Source organism: Loxodonta africana, chromosome 1 (genome assembly GCF_030014295.1).
Source record: "Loxodonta africana isolate mLoxAfr1 chromosome 1, mLoxAfr1.hap2, whole genome shotgun sequence".
Taxonomy (NCBI): Eukaryota; Metazoa; Chordata; class Mammalia; order Proboscidea; family Elephantidae; genus Loxodonta; species Loxodonta africana.
Genome location: NC_087342.1, coordinates 95,784,090 through 95,797,549, shown reverse-complemented (window position 1 = coordinate 95,797,549; position 13,460 = coordinate 95,784,090). Strand labels below are relative to the sequence as shown.

The 13,460-nt window shown below is 54.6% G+C and overlaps 1 protein-coding gene across 2 annotated transcripts; it reads left to right on the top strand.

The window, feature by feature from the left end:
• The first annotated feature begins 2,102 nt into the window (after positions 1-2,102).
• On the top strand, positions 2,103-12,078 carry SPDEF (SAM pointed domain containing ETS transcription factor). Of its 2 annotated transcripts, XM_003421028.3 has the most exons (5): positions 2,103-2,538; positions 4,716-4,913; positions 7,748-7,795; positions 7,896-8,042; positions 11,386-12,078. In XM_003421028.3, the coding sequence occupies exons 1-5, from the start codon at positions 2,103-2,105 to the stop codon at positions 11,562-11,564; spliced, it is 1,008 nt and encodes a 335-aa protein (XP_003421076.2). In that variant the 3' UTR covers positions 11,565-12,078. The 2 variants fall into 2 exon arrangements, with proteins under 2 accessions (XP_003421076.2, XP_010598895.2); XM_010600593.3 differs by lacking the exon at positions 7,748-7,795.
• The last annotated feature ends 1,382 nt before the right edge of the window (positions 12,079-13,460 follow it).

Here is a 13,460-nt window from a genome sequence, read left to right as displayed (position 1 = left end):
TTTCTCCCCGCCACGTGACAACCAAGGCTGCCATGTAAGGTTGGGAAGGTTGGACACTGCATAAGAGTGCCTGGCTGGGAGGCCTGAAATCCCATCTGGGCTTCCTTCACTAAGCAATGCCATCCAGAAAGGACTAGGCGTTTTCCAAGTTGTATGAAGGAGTCAGATGGGCTAGCTGGAGCCCAGGAGAAGCCAGAGGTGGCTTCCAAGCTGGGTTCTTTCCCTTGGCCCACCTACTGGGGCAAATGCCGACTGCACACTGAGGCTAAGTAGGTCAGTCCCACCGGGTGACTTGAGATGGGCCAGGGAGACCCCCATCTCCCCACTGTCCTAGGTGGCAACATAAGCTCCACAATTAGAGGGTCTACCAGTCCTTTGATTAAAGGCTCACCTCTTACTGGCCAGGTGCCTTTAAAGCAGCACTTCTCAAACTCCTGTCATGCATCAGAATCCCCGGGGGCAGGGGTGCGGTGCGGGTCGGGGGGAGCTGGACTCAGTAGCTCTGGAGTGGGCCTGAGAAATGGTGCTTCTAACAAGTTCCCAGGTGGTGCTGATGCTGCTGGTCCGGGGACCACAGTTTGAGAACCACGGCTTTAAGATATCAATACCATTGAGAAAGGACACACATTGGCTTTTTTCAACACGTTTATGAGCTCGCTCCTTTTCTCTTTTCTAAATGGTTCCCTGTAAGTTTGGTCATCTTCCCCTCAGTCCTGATTTATCATCGAGTCTTTAGCGCACATATCACTGAAAAACCCTGGAAGCCCCAACGTTTCAGTATACTTGCAGTTCTCAAGTCCCCTCCCTCAATCAGACCACATGCTCCGATTTGGGTTTCAGAGGAAAGGGCTTGGGAGAGGCAGAGCCTGGGTGACCCATGCTGAGTGAGGTCCCTAGTTCCTCGTGTTGCAGGCCATCTGGGTGCCCCCTGAGGTCTTTGGGGGCAGCAGTGAAGCGTGACTATCTGCATGGCTGAGGGTCTCAGTTGTTCCCTGGAGCTGGGGCCTTCTCTCCACCTCCTGCAGCCCCAGGATAGCCAGCCTGTTGGTCAGCACTTGGGCAACACCTCGGGGCAGCTGCACGTCCCTCTAGGGCTTGAAGGAAGAGTAGAGGGCCTGGGAGCAGGGGTGGGCCAGGAGGCAGCCCCTCTCAGGGGAGGAGGAGGTGGGACTGATGCCAGGCTCCCAGCCCTGACTGAATAAGGGAGGCAGGGAAGCACACCGATGAGTTTTGCTCACTGACCACCACGTCAGGAATGATATACTCTGAATTTATTCACATCCCCCAATCGGCCCTGTGGGTTCTACTCCTCCCCGACACTTGTTCCTCTCTTCCTTCACTTGGCTGCTGAAGATGATGGTGGCCTTCAGGATGCTGACCTTCTCCCTTCTACCCCGCCCTTCAAGGGCAAAATAAGAGAAAACAAGCTTTGCTACAGCAGGGAAGATTTAGGCTGCCTATGGGAGCCCTGCTGGTGCAGTGGTTTAGAGTTCAGGCTGCTAACCAAAAGGCCGGCAGTTCAAATCCACCAGCCGCTCCTTGGAAACCCTATGGAACAGTTCCACTCTGTCCTATAGGGTCACTATGAGTCATAAGCAACTCAACAGCAACGGGTTCTCAGAAGGAACATCTTTCACAGTAGCCTGGGATCTGGGTGTGGGCCGGCTTGGGGGCAGAAGCCTAGATGTATCAGGAGCTCCTTTTCCAGGCCTCAGTTTGCTCATCTGACAAGTGGGGCTAATCACACCTTCCACGGTGAGGACTGAATGAAGTCAGTACCTCAGGAGGCTTTTTTACGTACAGTACGTGTGTAAAGATTTGCTACTCCTAGCCAACCTGGCTTTCCTTGGGGGACTGACAGCTGTTCGTTTACCCTCCTGCCCCCACCCACTCACTGTCTTTCCCTGTCTGCCCAGCCCTATCCCAGCTGCCCAATGACCTGGAAGCCCCTGACTCTCTCCCAGGTCTGGCCACTGCCCTTTGGGCCACTCATCCCCGTAACCAGCTTAGCAGCCCCTGTGGAGACAGGGAGGCGGCCAAAACCTGACTCTCCTCCCTTCTTTGCTTGTGCAGACGCAGCCGCCACCCCGAGCAGCAGCAGCATGGGCAGCTCCAGCCCAGGCCTGAGCAGCATGCCCCCTGGCCGCCTCCTGCTGCCCGCCGACGCGGTGTTGCGGACAGGTCTGGAGAAGGTGGCAGCAGGGGCAGTGGGGCCCGAGCGAGGGGATTGGAGCCCCAGTCCACCTGCCACGCCTGAGCAGGGCTTGTCCGCCTTCTACCTCTCCTACTTTGACATGCTCTACCCCGAGGATAGCAGCTGGGCGGCCAAGGGCCCCGGGGCCAGCGCTCGGGAGGAGCCGCCCGAGGAGCCTGAGCAGTGCCCGGTCATTGACAGCCAGGCCCCAGGGGGTAGCCTGGACTTGGCACCGGGCGGGCTGACCCTGGAGGAGCACTCCCTTGAGCAGGTGCAGTCCATGGTGGTGGGTGAGGTGCTCAAGGACATCGAGACGGCCTGCAAGCTGCTGAACATCACCTCAGGTGAGCCCCTCCGGCAAGCCCACCTTCATAAGGTGGGCAGGCAGGGCTGAGATCGCTGGGGTGGGTGAAGGCACTGCCTGCTGGGCTCTGGCCACTCCTCTCCCCAGCCTCAGGCAGCCCCAGGGGTGTTGGCACTTCTACACACACGGTCAGCCTCTAACACACGCGAGCTGTGATCTGGCCTGGAAGGTTCTGACGCATCCGTGTGCCCCAACCACACCAAACCAGTGCCCCCACTTGGTAGGTGCTGGATGAAGTGAATTCAATTCCTGCACTATCTGACCCACAATCTCCTCTCAGCCTCACCTCTCTCTCCCTTTGTTCACTCTGCTCCAGCCACACCAGCTTCTTTGCTGTTCCTAGAACACTCCCACCCCAGGACCTTTGCACCTGATGGTCCCTCAGCCTGGAGGTTCCCACTCAGTCCCTTTGCTCTTCTTAGAATACCCCCATCTCAGTCCCTTCCTCAGAATATCTACCAGACTCACTCCTCACCTTCTTCAGGTCTTGACTCAAACGGCGCCACCTCCACAAGATCTTCCCTGACCCGCTATTAAATTTGCTGTCCACACCCCACCTCCTTTTCCTCTTCCCCCCTTGTCTTCTCTCATAGCACTTATTACTGTCTGACATGCCACACACTTTATCTTGTTCACTGCCTGTCTCTCCAGCTAGAGGGTACACTCCACAAGGGCGGGATTTTCATTTGCTTTGTGCACGGCTACTTCCCCAGTTTCTGGAATGGCACGTGCACATAATAGATGATCAATGATTAGTTGTTGAATGACTTTAGCAACAAGCACTTTTGCATGCCAGGCACTGTCCTAGGACTGGGGAATTGAGTGGTGAACTCGACACAAAAGTCCCTGCATTCACGGAGCTTACGTTACAGTGAGGGATCACGAACGCAGATAAATGCATCCCCGCCCGGGTGGTCATGTGGACCCTGGTGGGGTACGGATGTCAGGGGGCCAAGCACGGGTGTGACTGCCCAGCCTAGAGGAGTGATTATGGAGCTGATGTTGCGGGTTCCCAGTCCCTGTCCCCCCATCATCTCTCCAGCTTCGGAGATGCCTGGCCCCTCTCCCTGGGTCTCTGGGCTCTGGCATTTCAGCATCCCACTCTCTGTGCTGCTTTTACATGGGAAGGGTCTTCACGGATCCCCCAGGCCCAGCTCCTCCTCCACGGACTCACCTCAGCCCGACCCCCACCCCACCCCCCAGTTGGTGTTCCCACTTCAGTCGTCCAGGTTCCCATTCCCCATGCCAGCCCTACACCAGAAGGTTTTCTCACGGTGCCTCTTACCCGACTCTGGGCTGGGAGGGGCCTGCTCCCTGAACAATGGGGACAAGAACAAATTGCTCCGACCTCAGGAAGGAAAATGGGCTTATTAAGCGGGGGCAGGCCAGCCAGCAGGTCAACCAGCTGGGGCACCGGCTCAGACCATGGTGTTCCCTTGCAGGCCCCATTGTGCCCCCACCAGTCTGGCCAGCCTGTGTCCTGCCAGGCTCACCCAGAGCAGCTCCCCAGGGAATATCTAGGACTGAGCCAGTGTCCCCTCCTTGTCTCTGAAGCCTATGGCTGTCCCCCACCGCCCTGTGCCCTGTCATTCATTTATTCACCACTCGTGCAGTGAGCAGCAGCTATGCACCCAGCCCTTTGTTAGGTATTGGACAATTGTTTACTCATCTGTAAAATGGGCATTGAGGGCTGGGAGTTGTAGGACTAATTGCTGGTTTTGTTGTTCTCTGGTTCTTTGAAGAGCTTAGGGAAGGCAAGAGGCATCTGGGGAGAAGATTGCCTTAATGCTACTGCCCCCTCCAGGTCTGGGCTCCCCGAGAAGGCCCTTGGAGGGCCTCGGGGTCCCTGGGAGGACTTGAGGCCCCAGCAGGATGGGGGCTGCAGAGGCCCCTGGCTGGTCTGCCCTAAGTCAAGTTTATTTTCAGGGACCCGGCTCCTTCCTCTCACTACCCTCTCTTCTTGGGCACTGCCCTCTTAGATCCTCAGGTCCCAAGCTGCTCTCAAGGCCTTTTCTGACCCTGGCCTGTCCCCACCCCAAGGAGGGCATGGCTGTGGACCACAAGCTCCCAGTAGGTTCCCCATCAGAGCAGAGTGGGCCACATTCAGGGTGTTGCCCTCATGCAGCCTCTGGAGCTAAAGGGGTGTCTCTTGCCCAGACCCGGTGGACTGGAGCCCTGGCAATGTGCAAAAGTGGCTCCTGTGGACGGAACACCAGTACCGGCTGCCCCCTGTGGGCAAGGCCTTCCAGGAGCTGGGGGGCAAGGAGCTGTGCGCCATGTCTGAGGAGCAGTTCCGCCAGCGCTCGCCCCTGGGCGGGGATGTGCTGCACGCCCATCTGGACATCTGGAAGTCAGGTGAGCCAGGATGTGGTGGGAACTGCCCCTCGGGACTCCAAGCCAGGGACTCCGAGTGGAACATCAGGACAGGAAGCAGTCTGGGAGGGTTCTCTCCCCCTGGGGAAGTGCCTCCTTGGCCCCAATCTGGGCTCCATTCTGAATCTCAGACCCAGTTACAGCCGCCTCCCTTGATCCTGGGTGAACCCACCCAGCCCCATCCACTCCTAGCCGGGGTCAAGCCAACGAGGCTGTAGGACAGAGTGCATGGTTCGTTTAAACACGGGATGTCAGAGCAAGGGCGGCCTTGGATGCCAACAAGTGCTGCATCTTTTCCCCTTTTTTTTCCTTCGTATTTGTTTTTTCCTTTAAGAAGTCAAGAGATAATAAATGTGCACGATAAGAAAAAAAAAAAAAACGTGAAAAATAGTATACTAATTCTTTTACCTACATAGTACCAGAGTATACATACGGTTCATATATTCTATGCATACACAAGCTATATCTCTATATCTAAGGAGCCCTGGTGGCGCAGTGGTTAAGTGCTTGGCTGTTAACCAAAAGGTCGGTGTTCGAACCCACCATCCGCTCTGTGGGAGAAAGATGTGGCAGTCTGTTTCTGTAAAGATTATAGCCTCGGAAACTCCATGAGGCAGCTCTACTCTGTCCTGTAGGGTCGCTATGAGTCAAAATCGACTCGACGGCAACAGGATCGATCTAGCTAGCTAAACGCAAAAAACCCAGTGCCGTCGAGTCGATTCCAACTCATAGCAACCCTAGAGGACAGAGTAGAACTGCCCCACAGAGTTTCCAAGGAGCACCTGGTGGATTCAAACTGCCAACCGTTTGGTTAGCAGCCATAGCACTTAACCACTACGCCGCCAGGGTTTCCACCTAGCTAGCTAGCTAGCTGTAAAAACTGTGCGCAACAATGTCAGAACTCCACTGGCTTAACAAGGGCAGAGGAGAATCTTTATCAGCATCAAGAGCCCAAGGCTGATTCCCGTGATGTGGAGGTCAGATACATCTCCTCTCTCCAAACTTTTTTCCAATTCTGACACCGGCCGCCTCTCCCACGGCACTCTCTACTTCTCTGCTGGGTTCGATAATTCATTGCAATGGCCACATAGAACTCACAGACCATACTCACAGTTATGGGGTTTATTAGGGAAGTAACAGGTTACAAATCAGGATAAAAAAGACGTAGGATACAGTTCTCTGATAAGGACAGCCTCTCCTCAACTGGGCCCGCAGGCAGGCCTCTCTCTGGCCTTCGGCTCCTTGGCCCCTTGGCCTGGCCTCTGCCCTGCTTGGGCAAGTGTTACAAAGAATTTTAGCTCTGCCAATAAGTGCCCAGGGGCACCCCACTCCACCAGTAGGCCTCAGTCTAAAGGCGTTCAGCCCTCCAGCTCTGTGGGTGGGCAAGCCTAGCTCTGCTGACAAGTGCCCGAAGGCACCCTACCCACTCCACCAGCAAACCTCCTTCCCGAAGGCTCTCAGCTTTCTCGAGCCATGGCTAGGCAAAATCTGCTGCAGCCATCTCTCATCGGTCTCCTGGTTCCTGCCATCTCACGCTGCTATCGCTCTTGCTACTGCTGAGCCTCCGTCTCTTACTGTCTTCCTTGTTACAGCTGCTTTCTCTGTTTCCTGGGTCTAGGAGGTTTTCAGCACAGGGATCCTGGGTCCAAAGGATGAGCTCCACTCCTAGCTCTTCTTTCTTGGTGGTAGTGAGGTCCCCCTCTGCTCTGGGATTGGATCTCTGTTAAGCCTCATGCTATGGCAAAACTGACCGATCCTCTCATTAGGGTTCCTACACCTTGTTTGCATGGTCCCACCCTCAAAGGGCTGCGTGCACCTCATTTGTATTCTTAGCAATGCTGTCCAATCTCCTTGGTGGACCACAAGTACCTTATCTGCATAGTCCTACCCAATCATTTTGTAGAAGTCACAAGACCAGGCATGGCTAGAAGGGCCATATTAAGTAATGCACTGCACTGCACTATCTATAAATTTATCTTTTTTTTTTAACATACATGGTACCAGAGAATACATAGTGTTCTGCATTTGACAGTGTGTCTTGGATATTGTTCCCAATTAGTATACATACAGTTGCCCTATTCTTTTAATGGCTGCAGCCAACCCCCGATGTTTAAATTGTCTAGATCCACCAGGCGGGTACCCACTGGGTGCTTTGGAGGCAGTGCTTGCTCAGTAAGTCAAGGCTTCTGCCCTAAGGGACTCAAGATGAATAAAGGGACAGGGCCCACTTGTAAGACCCAATCAGAGACCCATGTCCTGCTCAGTCCAGGCAGTCCAGGTGGCAGTCAGTGGCAGGCTGAGAGCCAGTGGTGAAGTGGGCAGAAGCTGGGGTGGCCTTTCACCCCTGCCCCCAGCAGCTGCTTGGTCTGGAGGTGGGAAATCCAGAGAGGGGGTTGGTGGGCCATGTGCAGAGCAGCAGGGGCCGGAAGAGCTTGGTGAACTTGGCAGTGGAGGGTACTGAGGAAGGTGCTGTGTAGACTTAATTACCTTGAGTCCTCAAAAGATCTGTGAGGTGTCATAGACCCATTTCACAGGTGAGGAAAGGGAGGCCCACTGAGGCTCAACTTCTGCTCTCCTTATCCGACCAATGAGGGGTTGCATGCAGGATCTCTAAGGCCCCTCCTAGCTCCAAAATCCTAGAATTTTCTTTCAGGAAGTAGCTACTTGTAAACAACTTGTCTTAGGCTGGCAAGAGGGAGGGAGCCATAGGGACAACCCTCAGTCACAGACAGGTTTCTGTGGCCTTATGGTCCCACCCAAACACAGACTCTGTAGGGTCTCTCCAGATCCCCCAACCTCTTCTCCTTGCCCTGCAGCTGCCTGGATGAAAGAGAGGACTTCGCCTGGGGCAATTCACTACTGTGGTGAGCCCGGGACACGGGCAGGGAGGGGGCAAGGGCAAGGGGTCTGGGGTTGAAGGCTGGCCATGGTGCCTCACTTACCTCCACCCTCCCTACTGCCCAGCAGCAACCAGTGAGGACAGCTGGACCGATAGTGAGGTGGACTCGTCCTGCCCCGGGCAGCCCATCCACCTGTGGCAGTTCCTCAAGGAGCTGCTGCTCAAGCCCCACAGCTACGGCCGATTCATTCGGTGGCTCAACAAGGAGAAGGGTGAGCAGGGTGCCCTATGGGGGAGCACTGTCAGGCTGGGGGGAGGGGATGATGGGAACAGCAGAGCCCTGGGGCTGGTGGGGGCCTGACTGTGCTCCGGCCAGCTGCCCAGCACCAGGCACAGTGGAGGAGTCAGAGGCTGGCCAGAGAGGTGGAGCTGCTGCTCCACCATCCACTCCAACATGCCACGATTACTGGATACCCCCTCCCACCAAGTTCCCCCATGCAACTTGTGTCCATGTCTGCCACCCCAGCTAGACTCCATCTTATTTCAGATGTCTAGCACCACAGCCCCCAGAACATAAAACCAGTTGCCATCAAGTTTATTCTGACTCGTGGCAACCCCACATGTGTCAGAGTAGAACTGTGCTCTGTAGGGTTTTCAGTGGCTGCTGTTTCTGAAGTCGGTTTCTTTCAAGGCATCTCTGGGTGGACTCAAACCTCCAACTTTTAGGTTAGCAGTCAAGGACATTAACTGTTTGCACCACCCAGGGACTCAGTCCAGAACAGACAAAAAAAAAAAAACAAACCCGTTGCCATCGAGTCGATTCCAACCCATAACAATGGTATAGGACACAGTAGAACTGCCCATAGGGTTTCCAAGGAGCGGCTGGTGGATTTGAACTGCTGACTTTTGGTTAGCAGCCAAGCTCTTAACCACTGCGTCACCAGGGCTCCTAACCCAGAACACAGTAGGGGCTTAAAACTATTTGCTGAGAATGGACGCGGTCTTTGCCCTCAAAATGCCATAGCTTCACGAGGGAGACTAGACCAATGGTGTCTAGTAAGAAATACGATGTAAGCCACATACATAATATTAAATTCCCTAGTGGCCACATTTAAAAATAGAAACAGATGAAATGAAATTTATATTTACAAAAAAATATATACTTATTTGACCCAAGACGGCACTGGGTTATCTAAATTATAATTTCAACATATAATCAATATAAAAGGTTATTAATAAGGTAGTTTCCTAAGCCTTCTGAGTCTAATGTGTGTCTTACACTTCTAAACCAACACCACCAAACCCAAGGCAGTTGAGTTGATTCCGACTCATGGCGACCTACATGTTAAAGAGTAGGACTGCGCCATAGGGTTTTCTTGGCTATAATCTTTATGGCAGCAGATCACCAGGCCTTTCTTCTGCAGCACCGCTGCATGGGTTCAAACTGCCAGCCTTTAAGTTAGTAGTCGAGCACAAAACGTTTGTGCCACCCAGAAACTTTGACCCCATGTAGAAACCAAACCAAACCCATTACTGTCGAGTCGATTCAGACTCACAGTGACCCCATAGGCTAGAGTAGAACTGCCCCACAGGATTTCCAAGGAGCAGCTGGTGAATTCGAACTGCCGACCTTTTGGTTAGCAGCCTGAGCTCTTAACCACTGCACCACCAGGGCTCCCAGCCATGTATAGAACCTCTCAATTTGGATTCGTAACACTTTAAGTGCTCAATCCCCACATGTAGCTGGACAGCACAGGGCTAGATGGTATCTGTGTTTTGAAAAACCTGGGTCAAGAAAGCTGGGTCCTAGGACCCATCCTGCCATTAGTAGCTGTGGGGGCATGAACCTCAGTCTTATCTGTAAAACGGACTAGATTCATTCACCCAGCAACCCTCTACTGAGCATCTGCTCTGGCTGCATGCTCACTCAGCGACGTTTACAGAAAATTACTATGTTCTGGGGATGAGGCGAGGCTCAGATATGCCCCGACCTCAAGGGACCTTCTGCCTGGTGGGAGAATTAACCATGAAATGAGCTGTGTGCAGAGCATTTCAGGGCTTCAGTGGTGGTCTATGCAGAGGCCGTGGATGAGTTGATGAGTTGTGCTTGGGTCCAGGAAGAAATGAGAGGATGAGTTGTGCTTGGGTCCAGGAAGACTTCATGGAGGAGGTGGCAAGGTGGCTGGTTATCCTAGATGTGTAAGCGAGACTGAGCCTGTCCGCAGGGGGGAGGCAGTCCCATGGCAGAGTTCTGGGGAAAGGATATCAGGGAGGGTCTGGATGGAGGGGTGTAAACACTGGTGGTGCAGTGGTTAAGAGCTACAGCTGCTAACCAAAAGGTCGGCAGTTGGAATCTACCAGGTGCTTCTTGGAAACTCTATGGGGCAGTTCTACTCTGTCCTATAGTGTCACTATGGGTCAGAATCAACTCCAAGGCAAATTGGTTGGATGGAGGTATAGGTTCTGGAAGGCTTCCTGGAGGTGGTGTGCTGGCCTGGGCCTTGCCAGCAGGGTTTGGAGTGAGCACTGAGAGTATTAACAATGTAATAGCTTGCCTGAAGGGGCTCTTCCTTCAGCACTTCCTTCTAAGTGCTTTCTGTAACAAATCAGCAATCCCTGGTAGTCGCTATAGCTCCCCCTTATAGAGAGGAAAACGGAGCCCCAGACAGGTTATAAAGTTAGGAATGGCAGAGTCAGGATTCAAACCCAGGTCTGCCCAGCTACAAATCCACTCTTTGTACCACTCATGTTAGTGAATCCTTCATGAAAGGGCCGTGTGGGCTGAAGTGTTTGAGAACAGCAAAGAGGGCATTTCAGGCTGGGGAACTGCAAGGCAAAGGCAAAGGAGCTGGGAGCCCTGCAGGGCCTCTGAGTGGAGCATGCAAACCCCTAACAGGGGCAGAGGCTGGCAATGCCCAGGCCCCCCATGATCCAAATAACCCTCTAATGTTCGGGCTCACTCTAGTGGCTCCCAGTAGGCTTGTGATCCTGGGAAGTCTGGGACTCCATGGTATTATCTACAATTTATTGAGACCCATGGTGCATGCTTTGCACACACTTCTTTACCCTCACCACAACCTGGGAGTAGGTATTATGTTCCCCATTTTACAGATGGGAAAGTAGAGGCTCAGACAGGTTAACTCAGTTTACCAAAGGTCACACAGCTGGTGAGTCAGGAAGTCAGGCTCAGGCCCAGGCTGTCTGAGTCCAAGGCCGGCACTGTAGTTGCTGTGCCACACTGCCACTGTCTGGTGGAAGTAGTGTGAAGGAAGGTTTGGGGAGGACAGAGATGAGCCCAAATACGGGTGAGTGGCTGGCCCAGCAGCCTCCAGGCCAGATGGTGAGGGCCTGCCCTGGACAGCGGCCGGAGGCTATGGGTATGATAGTTTGAGGTCTTGGAGGATCCCGGGCCATGATGGCAGGGTGCCAACAGGGGAGAGATTTGGCAGCTTTGCCCTCCACCCCACCCCAGAGTCTGGCCCCTGCCCTGAGTAAAAGGAGGCCCTGGCACTGGTTTCATGAGACTAACTTGTCCGTCTCAGTTTTTCTCCCTCCTGTTATCCCCCCTCCACTGCTTGTATCACTGGCTCTCTTTGAACCCCCCTGCTCCCGAAGGCATCTTCAAAATCGAGGACTCAGCCCAGGTAGCCCGGCTGTGGGGCGTCCGGAAGAACCGTCCTGCCATGAACTACGACAAGCTGAGCCGCTCCATCCGCCAGTATTACAAGAAGGGCATCATCCGGAAGCCAGACATCTCCCAGCGCCTGGTCTACCAGTTTGTGCACCCCATCTGAGGGCTATGGGCGGGCCCAGGGCCTCCCTGGAAACTCGCCCATGCCAGGCCTCCCTCCTGCCTGCCTTGGCCAGACCCGGAGCAGTGGTGGAGAGGGTAGTCTGTTGGTGTGCCACAGTTCAGGGCCAGGGAGGGGGTGGCCCATGCTCCCAGGGGTGGAAGAGCGCTCTCTGGAGCCAGGGACCCTGGGGTGGGCATGCTGCCCCTTCAGGCTTGACTGCTTACCTGCCTGGGCACTGGGGTAGTCCCATGGAGGATGGGGCAGCCAGGGCTATTCTCAGTGTTCACTGCTCCCCTGGGAAGGACTTCCCTCCAGCCCCAGCCTCTGACGCCAGAACTGCCTGGGCAGAGCCGAAAGCCTACAGGATGGCAGTGACCTGGTCAAAGTCACTCAGCCTGTTTGTGGCCAAGCCAGGTTCCAGACTTGCAGTCCAGTGCTCTCTGCCACATCCCACTGCCATCCATTCTGCACCCGCCTACATGGTGCCAGCAGAAGTTTGCACCCCTGAGTTGGCGAGCTGGGGGTGCCCCATGAATGGATAATAAAGATACTAGAGAACGGACATGTGTGTCCCCGTGTCTGTGCTGTGAATGGCACAGCCAAAGGCTATCAATGGTCAAAAGTGGTGTGGTCACAGGGGCCTGGGGTGGTCCAGGGAGGCTGCCTGGGGGCAGTGACATTGAGCTGAGCCTGAACAGAAAGGAACAGTTCATTGGTAGGAGCTTGGGGGACAGAGGAAGTGAGTCCTCAAGGCCAAGGAGAGGCTAGAACCCTTGATTCAGGGAGGCAGGGCTGGGGCTGACTGGAATCCAACAATTAGGATTGGAGAAAAGAAGGGCCCTCCACCTCCTGTTGCTCTGCTGGGGGTCAGGGCTTTGTGCCTGGGGGCCAAGGGGCTGACCCTCCTTCCAGGTGGCACAGAGCACTAGTTTCTGCTTGCCAACCAAGGGAATGGGACCTTGCAGCAGTGGCGCCCTGGGATGGGGCATGGGAGTGGGCTGGGGGAGGATGAGAACTTCAGGCCCCCTCCTGGGGCAGCAGGACTGGGCGAAGACAGGTTGGCTTGTTTGGGGCCTCAGCGGTGCAATCTATGAAGCTGTGAGCCCCGTGTAGTGTGTCAGAGACTGTGAGTGTGTGATGGGGGAAGGGTGTATGTCATGAGTGTGTGTGTATGTGTGATGGGTGAGATGGGGACCCCATGCCCACTCTCCCACTCTCCTGGGCAAAGCACCTCATGCTTCCTCCCCCTGAGAGTCAATGGAATTTATCGAGCATTCAGGTGTCCTGAGGGCCTACTATGTGCCAGATGCTTCCACTGCTTTTCTGTCACCAACCCTCCCAACAAAATCATGAGGTAGGGGTTACTCTGCCATTTTGCAGATGATGAAACTGAGGCTGGGAGAGGTTAAGTGACTTGCTCACAGTCACACAGCCAATCAGTGACAGAACCAGGAACTGAACCCACTTCTGTCTCTCCCCAAGGACAGAGTGCTCTGTGGCCCTCCATACCTCTTGCTTGGTGATGGGACAGCATCTCCATGTTCTACAACCCTGGGCCCCTGCGGACAGGTTTCTGGGAGACAGGAGGGAAAGCCAGAGCCCCAGACCATCAATGGTTAAGTCCTGTCCAGTACTGCTGTCTTCTGCCTCCAGCAATTTTATTGTCTCCAGAAGAAAGTTTACTCCTGGCAGTGAGCAAACAGCACCTTGGCATCTGTCAGTGGGACTGAACTGAGGTGGGGGAGGGGGCTTGCCCCAGGCCTGTGCCTAGCTGGGCCCCTGCTGTCTGCCCACACCCGGGAAGGGGGCAGACTGGACCCCAGCCAGACGCTGGCATGGCTCTGCTGAACTGGTTTTGTCTCCAGCCTGCCAGCCCTGCCTCCAAAGGAGTCCCTG